The 16,350-nt window shown below is 39.3% G+C and overlaps 1 protein-coding gene across 5 annotated transcripts in view; it reads right to left on the bottom strand.

Moving 5' to 3' along the window:
- Positions 1-219: 219 nt before the first annotated feature.
- MITF (melanocyte inducing transcription factor) overlaps positions 220-16,350 on the bottom strand; it is a 228,130-nt gene continuing 211,999 nt past the window's right edge. For all 5 annotated transcript variants that reach the window (XM_043885247.1, XM_043885250.1, XM_043885246.1 and 2 more), the window contains exons 8-10: positions 13,562-13,637; positions 9,533-9,680; positions 220-3,802 (exon numbers count right to left, since the gene is read on the bottom strand). In XM_043885247.1, the coding sequence (XP_043741182.1) occupies positions 3,401-3,802; positions 9,533-9,680; positions 13,562-13,637 (626 nt within the window). In that variant the 3' untranslated portion in view covers positions 220-3,400. The remainder of the gene's footprint in view (positions 3,803-9,532; positions 9,681-13,561; positions 13,638-16,350) is intronic.

A 16,350-nucleotide genomic window follows, 5' to 3' on the forward strand; every position in this document is an offset into this window, starting at 1 on the left:
AACTGGATAATTACAGTTCATCTGACTGCAAGTCATAAAGTAATCAAAAAGTAGTATCTTAGAGAGTGGTATTTAAAATTAAAAAAAAAGTACTTACCGGCATTTTAAAATTTTTCATGCAATTTGTTATTCATTAAGTCAGAAGAAATTGTGCACTATTTTTTTGATAAGGCAGACAATATTCAAAATTGGCATTAACCAAACACAACTGGCCACCACTATGTGAAAAACCAAATGCTTTAATGAGGCTATCAAGAACAACAGTTCAATTATTTCACTGGATACATTAACATTGATCCATAATATACAGTGCTATGGACCATACAGAAATTATTGCTGCATCCAAGAGCAGGTGACTAGTATTAACATTACAGTACCAAGCGTCCGCAAGAGACAGTCATTTGTCGTTTATTTTTTCAAGAAATAGGGTTTTTTTTTTTTTAATATACTGTTATCAACATCAACTTTCCCCAGTGCATTTTTCAAAAATATTAATAAGTGCATTCCTTTGTGCTTTATTTTATATCTTTTAACTTCCTATGTATTTTATTTGTTCTTATTGCTTTAATATTTTAAAACAACCAGAAAGAACTCTGTCATCCTATGTATGACCAGGTTGGTTGTATGGTTTTTTGGCAAAGTCAGAAGGTTTGGTATTTCCATTGCCATACTCAGAGGCAGGTGTACAAGTTTGGCATTTTGGTTACTCCATACGGAGGCCCAACCCCGAGTCACAACTGTGCACTCAGGGGTGGGGGGAGTGGTGTGGACCGTTCTCCTTGTCACAAACAGTGAGCCCAAACCACCACCTCTTGGCTTAGCTAGTCCCTAAAACATATGCGCACTCTATTTGGCAAAAAAGAAATAAATAAAACCACCCCCGAGGTTGCAGCATTCCCCTGAGCTTGCTCACCTGTTCCCTCCCAGAAACTGTCTGTTAAGAAGGGGATGGAGAAGCAGGCGATGGTGAGCTCGGGAGCTGCGAGTGTCAGGGCAGTGGTGCAACATGCCATGCTGTCTTTCAACAAAGCTTTCTATAAGTTGGCTTAACCCTGGCCAAATTCCCTGGGCCATGGGTGAGTCAACCTTGTTCTATTTTTAAGAACTCTCACGATCAGCTAAGGAAAACTAGCATCATACCATTGCAATCTTTGACTTTTGCACCCAGCTCCCCTCCCCCCATATAAATATGAAGAGAAAAAACAGACAATGCTATGATTGTATCAATGAACACTATGGTACAATTAGCTGTTCATGCAGATTTGCATCACTATTCTAGGAAAAGAGCTATACAATTAAGAGGGGTTGAAAGAATGGGAACTAATTTTCCCTACCCCCTTAAGTCATAAAGCTATAAAACTGATAGCATCATCAATGTTTCCAAGGATTCTCATTGCCCAACGTGCATGGGAACTATGCAGTTGATTATTTTCATGAAAGCCATCCATTCACATATCTGACAATCACTCCTTCCCCCTGAACCCTCCAATACCCATCACCAATTCACATTTGACATTTAAACTGTTTTTCTTAAAACAAAAACAGAAACAAAAAAACCCTCCTGAATAAGGTTTCCTGATGAAAGAAGTTGGCACTCTGTCACTAAAATATATTTCATATTAAAAATATCTGAAGGAAAACTGGAAGCTCTTCTATTGTCTACATAGGCACCATGCTACACGTCCCTCTTGATTATAGATACCGTCTTGAAACTTTCTCCTACATTACAGTTCAGTCAGTGCTAGAGACTACTGCTATATTTAAGGCACTTCATTCTGAATGGATATGCTTTATGCCACTTGCTATTCAATCGTAGGCTGCTACTGAGAAATTCCATTCAACAGCCTGCCTCTTAACACCATATGTCATCTGTATAAAACATCTAGGCCTGATAGAATATATGTGACACTACCGTTATTGCATAGGACTATACAAGTAGATAATGCACTGAAACTAACTTTACAACATTGCTGTTTGTTAAAACATTGTTATCAAGTAACAGTAATTGGCCAATACAGTATTTCTCTCTTTAAAAAACATTCAGGTTTGCTGAAATAAACCCCAATTTAAATGACCATAACAGGCATATTAACGCTATGGTTATCATTCTCCAAGAATATTGCTAGTTTTATATCACTAAAAATAAATATGTAAGTTGTTTCTCTTTTGAAAGCCAGTTTTAGCCTATTTATACTACACCTTAAATGTGTGGAAAAACAGTTCTGAGTGAGACTGTAATATACAAAATATTCACAAAGCTCTCTTTAAATGCAAGACCTTGCATAAAAGTTTTCTTTCGTGTGTGTACAAAGAATGCGGAAAACCACTAGTGAGTTGTAAAAATATTGAAAACTTGCCATTTTAAGATGCATTTTCTTACAAATTAATACAAACATAATGAAAATAACAATGATAATAAAGAATCTGTACAAATCAAATGAACAGTAAAACATAATTTAAAAAGAGTAAAGCCAATTAGAAATGTGCCCAGTTTGGTTTTCTTATCAAAAGTGAAATTGAGAAAACAAAACAACTTTCAGTGCTCCTCAATATTTTGCTTTGAGAGGACATTAATGTCCATTTCAAAAGAAAATATATCTCATGAAAAACTGAATCACATTCATTGATGAGCAAAACTGTAACAGAGCACAGAGTGAAGAGGAAGATGAGACTCCATGTTTCAGAGCCTTGGTCTATATCTCCTTTCAATTCAGTTGTACCTAAGGTATTGGTTGTTTTCTAACCAGACAATCCACATGAAAATGGGTGCATTTTTTTTTTCTTTTACAGAATACAGTATTTCTTTAAAGAATTTGCAGTATAAAGACTAAATGATGCTAAAAGGGTACTGTATGTTTAAGGCAGTACCAATGAATCAATACATTTACAAAATGGAAAAAGGTTAGTACCGATTCCTTTTTTCTTCTTTTTTTTCCCCACCCCTCTCCTCTCTGTCTCTCTCTCTCTCTCTCCCTTTTTCTCTCTCTCTTTTTTGGTTGCTTTACATTCTTTCAATCAAACTTTACACTTCATTTCCAAGGAAGCTGCGGGCATACAGATAACAAACCAAGTTTCCCCTGAATAAAAACGGACAGAAATTTTTCTGACGCAAAAATCCTCTTGCTCTGAAAGCTAAAGTCTGGGTGTAGTCAGTTCACAGATACTGTACACTACCGTACAATACTTTGGAGGCATTTGTAGTTGTAAAATAGAATATACAAGTCTGTTTCACAAAATTCTAAAAATAAAATATATCCTGGGCTATTGATAAAGCATGAAAAAAAATTTTTTTTTTCATATTAAAAGAAAATGATCAAGAAAAACCCCTTTCAGGTAAATTATTAAATCTGCTGATCAAGAAAGGAAGCAGTTTGTGAGAAAGCGGAGCGGGGAGAATCTGCTAGCAAGCGTGCTCGGTTTCCTCCATGCTCATACTGCTCCTTCGGCTGCTGGTTTTGGATGCTCCGGGGGACACCGAGGAAAGAAGTGGATCAGTTATGCCAACAGGAGAAAGGGTATCGTCCATGAGGATGTCTTCCAGTTTGGACCCCATTTTCGTGGGGACGCTGTAGGCTTGGCTGCTCTCAGTCCCAGCCCCGAGGCTGTTGTTGAAGCTGATGGTGCCGTCCGTGAGATCCAGGGTGGTTGTGCACGTGAGGTCTGCGTGATGCTGGAGGAGGTCTTGGTTGCAGTTCTCAAGAGCGGGTTCCTGCTTGATGATCCGACTCACCAGATCTGGAGAGCAGAGACCCGTGGATGGGATAAGGGAAAGTCCGTGAGCTCGAGCCTGCATTTCAAGTTCCTAAAAGGAAAACAGAAATCAGACACTTAACAAGGTGAGCACGGGGGATTTTAGGACAGTGACTATTGAACATGATATTGCAAAGATGGTTAGCGGTCACTATGCAGTTGTCCAAACTCAAAGGATATGCATTGCTAACAGTCAACCCTTAGGTCAAGTAGTGATAATGCTATGTCAGTGTAGATTCATCCACTGTTAGAATGTCTCACTCTGGTGGGGGGGTATTAATATCAGGGGAAGCTATATACATGCAGGAGTAGGAGGTATATAGGAACTCTCTACAACTTCAGGTCCATTTTGCTCTGAACCTAAAATTGCCATAAAAAGTAAAGTGTTTTTTAAAAAAATCATATACTTGGAAGACAATAAATTGTTAAACATTTTTTTGCTATTTCAAATTAAGAAGTGTCATATTCTTTTAAAGTACAGAGTATCACTAGTAATATATGAAATGATTTTTAAGGTGGTATATGGATTTTATTATATATTAGGAAGAGACAGTCTCTCATACACGTTAATGGTCACAATGAAGATAAGTCAAAAAATATAAAAACAAAATGTGAGCTGATTAAAGGAAAATATTCAGTAAATAATATAGTCCCACGGTCCCTAAACCGTACAGAGATATCCGTGGGTACTACAATAAACTCCCAGGATATTGAGACTATTTTAAAGTTTCAAGGGAAATGCACCTTGCGGTGAGAATGATCAAACTCAATATAGTTTTATAGGTCCAGTATCAGATTGTGTTACATTATTTCCCTCATGTCATATCAACACAGAGCCAGGTCTCAGATGGTTACCATGACTAAAAAGGAAAACAAGCAAACAGAAAAACCAAGTCCTGCATGAAAAGTCATGTGGGATGGGAAAGGGGGTGACACTGTCCAAAATGACTCCCAGGCTGGAGAAGCCGTGCCCCAACAGCCACACACGTCTCACCGGCAGTAACGTGGTTATTTAAAAATAAAATGAAAATATGATTTTCCTTTCAATTTATACATTTTATCTTCTCAAATGGCTACTAAATTGTTAAGACCTAACAATGGTAGGTCTTTCTTTGGCTTAAGGTGCAATGAAAAGGTTACTCTGATACTAAGGGCACTGGGAACAAATAAAGATTGGATAATAATAGCAAAAGGTATGACAGTTTCATAGGAGTAACTAAAGTCACATCATTTAACCCATCTCATCAAGGCAAAGGGAGTTATTTTGTTTTAACTCCACAAGAAAGCTCTTATGTGTAAGAGGAACAATGTCTTCCTACAACTTTTTCACATCCTTCCTATTACAGACTGAATTGTGTCCCCTCCCAAAAATGACTGGAGAAGAAAATGGCAACCCACTGCAGTATTCCTGCCTGGAAAATCCAATGGACAGAGGAGTCTGGTGGGCTCAGGGGGTCATAGTCCATGAAGTTGAAAAAGAGTCGGACATGACTCAGTGACTAAAAAACAACCCTCAAGTCATACGCTGAAATCCTAACCTCCACTAACTCAGATGTGACAGTATGTGGAAATAGTGTCTTTAAAGAGGTGATTAAGTTAAAATGAGATCTTTAGGGTGGGTCCTCATCTAATATGCATGAGGAGCTGCAAGGACACAGAGACACAAATAGGAAAAGCCTGTCAAACAAGCTCCTTCCTGTCTCCCTTTCTGAGTATCCTTAAGTGAAAGTTGCTCAGTCTGACTCTTTGCGACCAGAATGCTGGAGTGAGTAGCCTTTCCCTTCTCCAGGGGATCTTCCCAACCCAGGAATTGAATCCAGGTCTCCCACATGGCAGGCTGATTCTTTACCAGCTGAGCCACAAGGGAAGCCCAAGATGCAAGAGTATCCTTAGATCCCCCATAAAATGAGCCATATAGACAACAATTGACCCCAAAGAGCATTTTGCTCCTATGTGCCAATGCTATCTTCCTATGTTTCATGATGCAATAAATAGAATATATATCTGAAGCAAGTCACCTTGCATCAGGAGAGAAGGCAAAGGACACAACAAGTCAAACCTCTTAACCTTTGCCCATAAGCCTAGAAACACATGACATGTTCAGCCTATATGAAAGGCTGTCTGATCTGCAAGGGCATCCTCTAGATTCAGTACAAGTGAGAGACAGGAGTCTGAGATGTCACAACAGTATCTGTGTGTTCCTCCACGTGATTTCCAGACACACAAGTGTCCCTGGGCATCATTCTAAAACCATGGGCTGTTTAATAATAAAATTCCAGTCCCAGTGATATTAAGGATTCATGGTCTTTCTTCTATGAACATTTTTGCATGCATCACTTAGGGTGAAAATGAAAGGAATCCCTTAGGCTCAAGCTGAACACATGCACTACTGTAAATCTACACCCACGTGATAAAAGCAGTGCCCCCACACTTGTAGTATGTCTTAAAAAAAAAACGTTGAATGAATAGAGGCACACATCTTATTCTAATCTTTTGTTATTTAATTTAAAATGTTTACCAGCCAATTAAACTTTTACTTAGATTGTTAAATAGTGTGACAAGTCTCATCTAGAAAATTCAGGTTCACTGCATGACAGAGCTTTCCTAATTAATAATGCTTTCCATGATACACAAAAGTCCTAAAGGCTGCTTCACTGGCACTGGAAGAAACCCAAGACATAGACACCATGCAATTTCCAATTCATACTTTTCACAGTATTTGTATTTCACATGAATGGATATATTTGGAACCTAAGTGACTAAACAACCACAATAAAGCATCTGGGCACAACATTTCACCAACCAATCAACATGTAACTTTGTTTTATATGTGTTTCTGTTTAAAGACACCTTGTTTACAATAAAATCATTGATTTGTTAAACCTAGCCTCTTTTTCAGAATAGTTATTATATGCTAATATTTATATTGAGATGCAGATGGTGACTGCAGCCATGAAATTAAAAGACAAAAAGTAAGAAAAGTAATGATCTTAGAAGAAAAGTAATGACCAACCTAGACAGCATATTGAAAAGCAGAGACATTACTTTGCCAACAATGGTCTGTCTAGTCAAAGCTATGGTTTTTCCAGTAGTCATGTATGAATGTGAGAGTTGGACTATAAAGAAAGATGAGCGCCGAAGAATTGATGCTCTTGAACTGTGGTGTTGGAGAAGACTCTTGAGAGTCCCTTGGACTGCAAGCAGATCCAACCAGTTCATCCCAAAGGAAATCAGTCTTGAATATTCATTGGAAGGACTGATGTTGAAGTTGAAACTCCAGTACTTTGGCCACCTGATGCAAAGAACTGACTCATTGGAAAAGACCCTGATGCTGGGAAAGACTGAAGGCAGAAGGAGAAGGGGATGACAGAGGATGAGATGGTTGGATGGCATCACCGACTCGATGGACATGAGTTTGAGTAAACTCCAGGAATTGGTGATGGACAGGGAGGCCTGGCATGCTGCAGTCCATGGGATCACAAAGAGTCGGACATGGCTGAGTAACTGAACTGAAGTGGATGCGTGTATAAAGAAATAACACATTAGTATGAGTTGCTTTTAAAAATGGGTATATATACAAAGTGTAAGAGACTAAAGACCTGTGGCTAATTACTGAAGAGATGGAACATAAAGCAAGCAGCAAAAGTCAAAAAAGGAAAGAGGGTAAGGGGGATTTCCAAATGACACATAACCTCTGTTTCACTACCAAGATTCTAAAATGCTTTCCCGAGAAGAAAACCATCTTTTGCCTCTCTAATCCGGGACTGAGGATCACTGCAGTGAAACGAGAGATGTGACATCTAGAAATGTTGATAGTGTTGTGGGGTATTAACGAGATCAGAGATCATAAGTAATCTGCTGTTAAGTAAATTTAATGTTGGGGTATAAACACCACTAGATAGCATTTAAAGTGCCATATTCTGCATTGCTATTCCACAATTATTTGCACTGGAAACATGAAAAAAAAAAAAGAAAGAAACCATTGATATATGGCAAAACTGGTTACAAGTAGGTCCATCTAGTCAAGAAGAAGATAAAATGTCATTCACCCTTATTGGTTGGTTGTGTTCAAAGTAAGCAAGTAAAGTAAAATCACTCTTGCCAACTCCTTTAATCATAAGCAAAAAGTAAGTTTTTCTTTCTCCCAGACAGTTTGAAAGGAAGTTGCATCTTTATATTTAGCATGAAAAGCCAAGCAACAAAGAACCACCAGGAGCTGATATGAAAGGGGTCCCTCATCTCATGCTTACACTGGTATGTACACTCCCTCAATGGAATGACATAAGAAGCCCATGTATTTTGAAAATCACTTTTCTCCCTTTAAGAGTAAGTTAAAGATACATATGGGAAACTTCATTATCTGGAACAATTTCTGAAATTTATATCCTGATGATAAGATTTTCAAGGTGTCCCGAGGTTCCCTATAAACATGAGCTTTGACCACAGATTGCACCTCCTTCAATACAAAGACACCTTTGTACTTAATAACTACTGTGAGTTGTCATGATTTGCGGTAGTTATAGCTATGGACTAAAATCTGTGCCTCCCCTGCCAAATTCATACGGTGAAACAATTCCCAGTAGGATGGTATTTGGAGATAGGGTTCTGGGAGGTGATTAGGTCACAAGCAGGGGACCTTCACGAATGGGATGAGGCCCTTATAAGAGAGACCCCAGAGAGACCCTGCAACCCTTTGTAGTGTGAAGTTATACCAAGAAGGCAGCTATCTATGAACTAAGAAGCAGGACCTCAATCCCACAATGAAACGGCCAGCATCAGATTTCCCAGCCTCTAGAACTGTGAAAAATAAATGTTTGATGTGTAAACCTCTCTGTCTATGGTGCTTTTTATCACATGAGCATGACTGGTCAAAGACAGTTATGTGCTCCAGAGTTGCTATGAACACTGAATTAGTGAATGCTGAACCACTGCTCCTGGTGAAAACAGAGGATTACTTTCCTGCAAGCATCTGAACATGAGCTCCCCCAGTGGTTCAGCGGTAAAGAATCCGCTTGCCAAAGTTTGATTCCTGGATCCGGAAGATCTGCTGGTGTCGGAAATGGCAACCTACCCCAGTATTGTTGCCTGGGAAATCCCTTAGACAGAGGAGCCTGACAGGCTACAGTCCATAGGGTCGCAAAAAGAGTCAGACGCGACGTATCGACTAAACAACTATGATAAAGCATCCAGGCACAACATTCCACCAACTAATCAACATGTAACTTTGTTTTATGTGTCTCTGTTTAAAGACAACTTGTTTACAACACATCACTGACTCATTAATATTAAACCCAAGGCCAACAGGACCACAACTCATGCCTGAATGAAACATATCTCCCTAAAGCACATCACAGCCTTGCTATGCTCAGAGAGTCGAGAAAGGACTTCAGGCCCATGCTCACAGGCCACCTTAAAGAGCGAATCAGCCCAAAACCCCACAAAATGTGAACACCATGACACTGAAAACACAGCAAAAAGGACGCCTGTTTATCGTATGAGCTTAAAGAAGAAGACAGAGCACTGTTCAACCTTAACTCGGAATAAACACAACAGCCAAGTCACATTTGCCACTCTGCCCATCTGTGAATGAGCACGTAAGTGCCACAAGAGTTGATTCTGGGGTTTCAAATAACTTTTTTGCACGGAAGCAAATACACAAATTAGAATCCACAAATAATGAGTACAGACTGTTTGAGGATCACGTTAAGTCAAGTCCCTTACGGCTCATTCTACCCCATCTTCGCCATCTTCAAGTCACCTTCACCCTGCACACGCCTGGTACCTGTATTCTGAGTAACAAGTGCCGGTTGGCGTGTTCCAGCTTCTTCTGTCTGTTTTCAAGCTCTTTGGCACGTTGCTGTTCCCGTTGCAACTTTCGGATATAGTCCACGGATGCTTTTAAAATGGTTCCCTTGTTCCAGCGCATGTCTCTGGAAAGAAAATGGAAGGAAACAGAGAGTTTCAGTGTTGGATGCTCCATGAAAATTCAATATTCAGAGCATTCAGTTTCTCAAGATGAAATAACAATTAGAAGTTGAGAATCACTATCAAGGACTGAGTGCTAGTCATGTGCTGGACACAGTCTACTCCCATCGTCTACCTTATCTTACTTCAACCAGACAGGCGCCTGGCGAAGGAGGACCACTGTGCGTGTGCTCAATCAGAGACGATTCAAATAGCCTTCCGTCCCAGAGCTACGTGAAGGCAGGGTCAGGACTTAAACTTAGGTCTGCTGATGACAAAGTCAATATTCTTAAACACTATATTCAATAGTTATAGCTTTCTAGGATTATAAACAGAGTAATATACAGTTAAAAAAATTCTGTGAGATCCCACTACTTAATTGTATGCATCATAAAAGTGGCATCCTCGGGTTTTATCACGAATATTCATAGGCCGGTTATAAATTCTCTCAGTCTCCATGTCCTCATCAATAAAATGGTGATGCTTTGGTGAGCAGCCCCATAGGCATGTTGCTAGAATCAAAGGAGACGCTGTATGTGAGCATGCTGAGAAAAGCCTAGAATACAGTTCCAACAGTGGAGCAGGCGCTGTGCTAGGATTCAACATCGTAATTACCACAGCTACCTTTAAATAACATTTACTGCCTGACAGGTACTTTTTAAAGTGGTTTTCTGCTCATTTAATCATGACAACCTTAATTGGTAGACACTAATATTATCCCCATTTTATAGACTGGAAAACAAAGGCACAAACAGGTGAAGTAATTTGCTCTAAGTATACAGCTAGGAAATGGTCGAGCCAGGAAGCCTGGAGCATCTGGCACCAGACTCCATGCCCTAAACCACCTTCCTCTCAAGAGACTGAGTCCTCAAAACAACTAGACTAGACAGAAATAGAATACTTGGGGAGAATTTCCTCCCCAAGTCACACATCTAACAGGTTTTCTAATTCAAACGCAGGCAGCCTGAGCTTGCTGCCTTTTGGTTTTTAAACACTATAGCTCTAATGCATTCCTATATGAGAAAAATGCCATTAAGGTGTAGGTAAGGTGGTGGTTTAGTAGCTAAATCATGTCTGACTTTCACGACCCCTTGGACTGTAGCCTGCCAGGTTCCTCTGTCCATGGAATTTTCTAGGCAAGAATACTAGAGTAGCTTGCCATTTCCTTCTCCAGGGGATATTCCCGACCCAGGGATAGAACCCATCTCCTGCACTATAGGCGGATTCTTACCAACTGAGCTACCCGGGAAGATGTAGGTAAAAGTGAGTTAAAAAACTTACAGCACCTCAGAAAAATCACTAAAATTATAACTACATAGTAATATTTCTATAGTGCTTTAAATTAACCTGAGCTCTTTTATAGAAAATATCCATGATAATAATGACAATGGTAAAACCAAAAATAATTTTATGTATGGAAAACCTCCTATGCCATAAGCTACAGCTGCTAAAAGCAGATTGGAAGTATCAGCTGGGACATGTGAATGGTGGTGGTTTAGTTGCTAAATCATGTCTGACTCTTGCAATCCCATGGACTGTAGCCTGCCAGGCTCTTTGTCCATGCGATTCTCCAGGTGAGAATACTGGAGTGGGTTGCCATTTCCTTCTCCAGAGGATCTTCCCGACCCAGCAATTGAAGCCAGGTATCCTGCATTGCAGGCAGAATCTTTATTGACTGAGCTGTGAGGGACACCCCGTAATCTATAGCTGCTAAAAGATCAGAAGCATCAGCTGGGATATGTGAATGGAGGAACATTAAAACAAGCCACCAAATAATTGATCCTCACATGGGTTAGATGGAGAAAAAAACAGAAGCTCTCCCAAGAGATGCTGAGTTACAGCCCCTGGAGAACCCCCTGGGGTTGATCCCTGGGGTCTGGGCACCAAAAATGGCAACCCAGGGAGGTACCCTGAGATGCTAAGAGTGAGCACAGAGCCAAGCTGCTCAGGGCTACAAGGAAAACAACAGATCTGCCTCAGCAGCCAGAGAGAAATCAAATCATGATGAAAGATGCCTTCACTAGGCCAACAAGGTGAGAAACCCGTAATTAAACATGAAAGCAGATACTCTGGGTTTAAGAGGTGATGATTCTAATCACTTGGGCTTCCCTGGGGGCTCAGATGGTAAAGAATCCGCCTGCAATGCAGGAGATGTGGGTTCGATCCCTGGGTTGGGAAGATCTCCTGGAGGAGGGCATGGCAACCTAATCCAGTATTCTCGCCTGGAGAATCCCTATGGACAGAGGAGCCTGGCGGGCTACAGTCCATGGGGTCACAGAGTCGGAACAACTGAGTGACTAAGCACAGCATTAAAATCACTTACCTTGGGTTTCACTTCCTTGTGAGACCCAATTAATTAATTACGCTTTGGGGTTTTCAATGTTTTTTTTTTTTTTGCAATGAGAGCAATCTTTTTTTTTTTTTCCACACAGAAGTGTAAACAGATCCCCAATACATAAGTTACTAAAGGCAGAGCTAGTCTAGGGTAGGAGAGGGTGTGGGGCTGAGACTGTGATCAGCTTGACTATGTCTCTGTAGCAGCCCCAAGGTCTGTGCCAGAAAGCTGGCATAGGACAGAACAGATGCAGTCCGCTGTATCTTAAAACAATGCCTACAATTAAAGATTGTTATCAGTTCAGATTATAAACACATAAGTATTCTAATACAATAAAGAAGATATGCAAATAGAGGCTTTCACTGCAGCCCCATAATTTCATAATATGTTGCTAAAGAGATCCATGTGCTGCAGTTTAAAAGAATATGCTAAAAAGTGAAAGCTGATAAAGAACAGGAAAATGGGAATTCAATTTCAACTATCATGCAAGACTGACTATAGGAAATGAAGGTCACAGCCCCTTCGTGGGATGCATTTGTGCTGCAGAACTGAGAATTTGAATGTTTTGAGTTTCAAAACGGCTTTCCTTGAAACCTGGGAAAGCGAAATGTTGATGACGGAGACTTTGCTTGAACATTCATCAAAACCACCTTAGAATGGGCAATGGTTTTATTTTGTCACAAATTCTCTGACAATAATGTGAATAGCAAATTTAATAAGCCTTGCATGAATAATGCTTGATTTCATCTTTACATTTTATTAGGTAGCTAAAAGGTCATATTCAGAGGCTAATTTCATAGAATGCCTGTGGGAGCCATTAAAATGTATACATCTTCAAGCCCTTTACTTCAAATGGGCCAATTTCTAATGGATAAAAATTGTGTATTTGTTGTCCTATTTGCTGACATTGCTGGTAGGAAAATTATCTTTACAACCGTTATCTCTGAAAGAGCGCATTAGAGACTGGAAGCTGAAATCCAAATTAGCTGACTGGTGCTTATAAGATGATTAAAAATTTCTTTTTTTCCCCTTGATTGGTAAAACAAACAAAGGGCATATAATTTGGGGGGAAAAAAAACTGACCTTTTATCTACTGAAGATTGTTAAACTTGAAATCTCCAATATCAGCTCTCAGTGCCTATACTGTATGAGTTTAAAAGCAAATAAATAGCCAACAAATCTTGCTTTATCACCTACTGAAATCTCTGTCCAGTATGAACTGATAAAATAATTTTTTTAGTAGTTCAGTGTTTGTCAGAGATTCTCAGATTTCACGAAGTCACCTTCCCACCTCCAAAGCTGAACAGCTCACGTCCAATAATCTTTTTAAACAACTCAGTTCACTTCTCTTGAGATTTTAGTTTGATGAACCAACCAAAAGAAAGGGGCAAGTGGTATGCATAAATGAAACCAAAGGAAGAAGGGATACTTCTTTAGTTTTATCTGCACACTTTTTGCAACATATGAAAAAACATTAAGGTACGAAAAAATATATGATGCAATTGTACTCACGGATCATTTGACTTGGGAATCAAAGTACCTAGTTCCTTAATGCGGTCATTTATGTTAAATCTTCTTCTTCGTTCAACTTCAAGAAAAGAGCACAGGAAAGGGCTATTAGTAACGGTGCCATATACGCATTTAGCACATCTCATTAAAGGCATGTGTGTATTATCTCTGCTTGGTTGGGACAATGGAAACCTGAATCTATATTTCCCAGTTACTTTCCTGTTTTTGGTACTGAGGTTAAAGCCTTTTAAAAGATATGCTACCTTGGTACAGAACTGTATCATTTATGAAGCCCTGAGATTATAATTTCTCATTTGACCCTAGTAACCTCTGAAATTGGAGCTACCATCCTCAGTTACAAGTGACAAAACTACCTAGGTGATATCAGAGAGCTGACGAGGACACGGTAAGTGGAGGACAGCCTGACACAGTAAGTGGAGAATAGCCATTACTCGACCCTGATCCTCCAGATCGGGGGCAGCAAGTTTTCTGCAAAGGGCCAGAGAGTGAGCTCTCTGTGGGCCAAACAGCAAAAATAAGCACATAATTAAGTACCTACACAGCAAAAGACAAAACAGATTTCCATAAATTTTGTGTTGACAAAATTCAAAATGTACCAATATTAACTGAATACGATTTTCGACGATGCAAGTTTACTAACAAGAATCACTGGATATTGAAACTTGGATTTTATATAATTTTCACATATCATAAAATCATATTCTTTGGACATTTTAAACCATTTAAAAATGTAAAAAAACATTCTCAGTCTACAGGCCATACAAAAACCCTTCCTCCAGCCCAGGAATACCCAACAGAAACATAATGCAAGTTTCACATGTAGTTTTTAGTTTTCTAGCAGTCTCATTAAATGAGTAAAAAGAAAGAAGTGAAATCTACTTTAATATTTTTATTAAACTCAATATATCAACAACATTATAATATTAACATGTAGACTATATAAAACTTTACAAATTAAATATTTAACATCCTTTTATTTGTACTAACTTTTCAAAATCCAGTGTGCATTTTATACTTGCAGCAAATCACAATTTGAATTAGGCACATTTCAAATGCTCAACAGGCAGACATGTCCACTGGCTACAATAATGAATAAAATAATCCTAGAAATCAAGCATCTTCAACTATACTATGCATCTTAACAGCATTCTTCTTTTATAAACCTAGTTGTATGTTCAAATGAATAATCATCTTCTTGGGGGAAGGGGGGTGAAATAGTAGGCATATGACTTAATAAATGTTTTAAATTTACCTAGTCTGAAAATAAATTCCAAATAACTTAAAGTCTAATAAATTGGATTAAAGGTATTAATATTTTACTTTGCATATACAAAATCTAATATATATTTATATTTGACTCACTAACATTCTGCATGCTTAATAAATAGTATTGAATAAAAAGTATTCACTACTTTCTCAATACATATTATATTTTTTTTTAGCTGAGTGATTATTTCTATGATTAAATCAGTTATGCATAACACAGTCTTATCATCAGACTTTTATAAAGTAGAAATAGCAAGGGATAATCACTGGCTCTGAAGAAGAAATTTTTGGACCTCTGATCTAGCTAACTTCTTTCAAAACTCTGAAGCATGACATGTTTTCTTTTTCCAAGCATATAATATTCATAAAAAATCAAACATTACTGAAATACATTAAATGAAATAAAAGTCTCTAATCAGCCAGATACCACCACTGTAAAATTTGTTACATATCCTTGGTGATTATTTTTATGTTCTAAGAATAAGCACACATGTGGCCTAGGGGTGCACCCAGGAAACAGATCTTGAGGCTCTCCTTGATCTATATCCACTTCCTGGTAACCTCATTTAGGATTATGGTTTTGAATACCACATACACAATGATGACTATCGTATTTGCAGCCCAAACATCTCCCTGGAACTCTAGACTCGTAAGTCTACTAGTAGAGACTTATGAAGGTCATATGGAAGTCCTCCATAGAAAGGTCCAGTGGGCAGCCCTGACACTCCAAACCTCAGCCCCTGATCTTCCTTTTTTCAATAAGCTTCACCCACGGGCTTCCTCACCTCACTGTAACTCCATCTTTCCAGTTGCTTAGGGCAGAAACTTAGAATCAATTCTGTAGCTCTATTTCTCTCACATCCTATATTCAATCCATCATCAAAATCTGCTGGCTCTCTCTCTGAAATACTTTCAGAAGTCATCCACTTCAAATCCCTGCTGCTGCCTGATAGAAACCATCAGTATCTCTCGCCTGGATTATTGCAGTCCTCCCAAGTGGTACCTCTGCTTCACCCAGGCCCTTCATACCCTGCCCCCATCAGTCTATCTACAGTGCATAAGCTGTGAAAACATGAGTCAGAGTTTGTTAATCTCTTGCTGAAAACCCTTCAATTGCTTGCCCTTGACGTGTCCTACAGGATCTGGGAGTTCCCATCCCTCTGAGCTCATTTCTCTTCCTCTCCTCCTCTGATCATGTTTTATTGTGACTCATCTGTGTTCCTCCTATCCTCAGCTTCATGAGCTTCTTGGTCTTCCTCAACCAAATCAGACACACTCCCCACTTTTAGGGCCTCACATTGCTGTTCCCCTTGCCTGGAACACTCTTGCCCCAGATAACTGAATGGCTCTGCCCTCACCCTCTTCCAGTAGTGACTCAAATTTACCTATGAGCCCTCCCTGACTGCCTATTTAGAAGGGACCCACCTCCTCCCGTGCCCATCCCAACACTCCACTCCCCTATCTGCACTCTGCCTCCTCATAGGACTTTCTGACATCTAACATCT

Source organism: Cervus elaphus, chromosome 24, assembly GCF_910594005.1.
Source record: "Cervus elaphus chromosome 24, mCerEla1.1, whole genome shotgun sequence".
NCBI classification, from domain to species: Eukaryota; Metazoa; Chordata; class Mammalia; order Artiodactyla; family Cervidae; genus Cervus; species Cervus elaphus.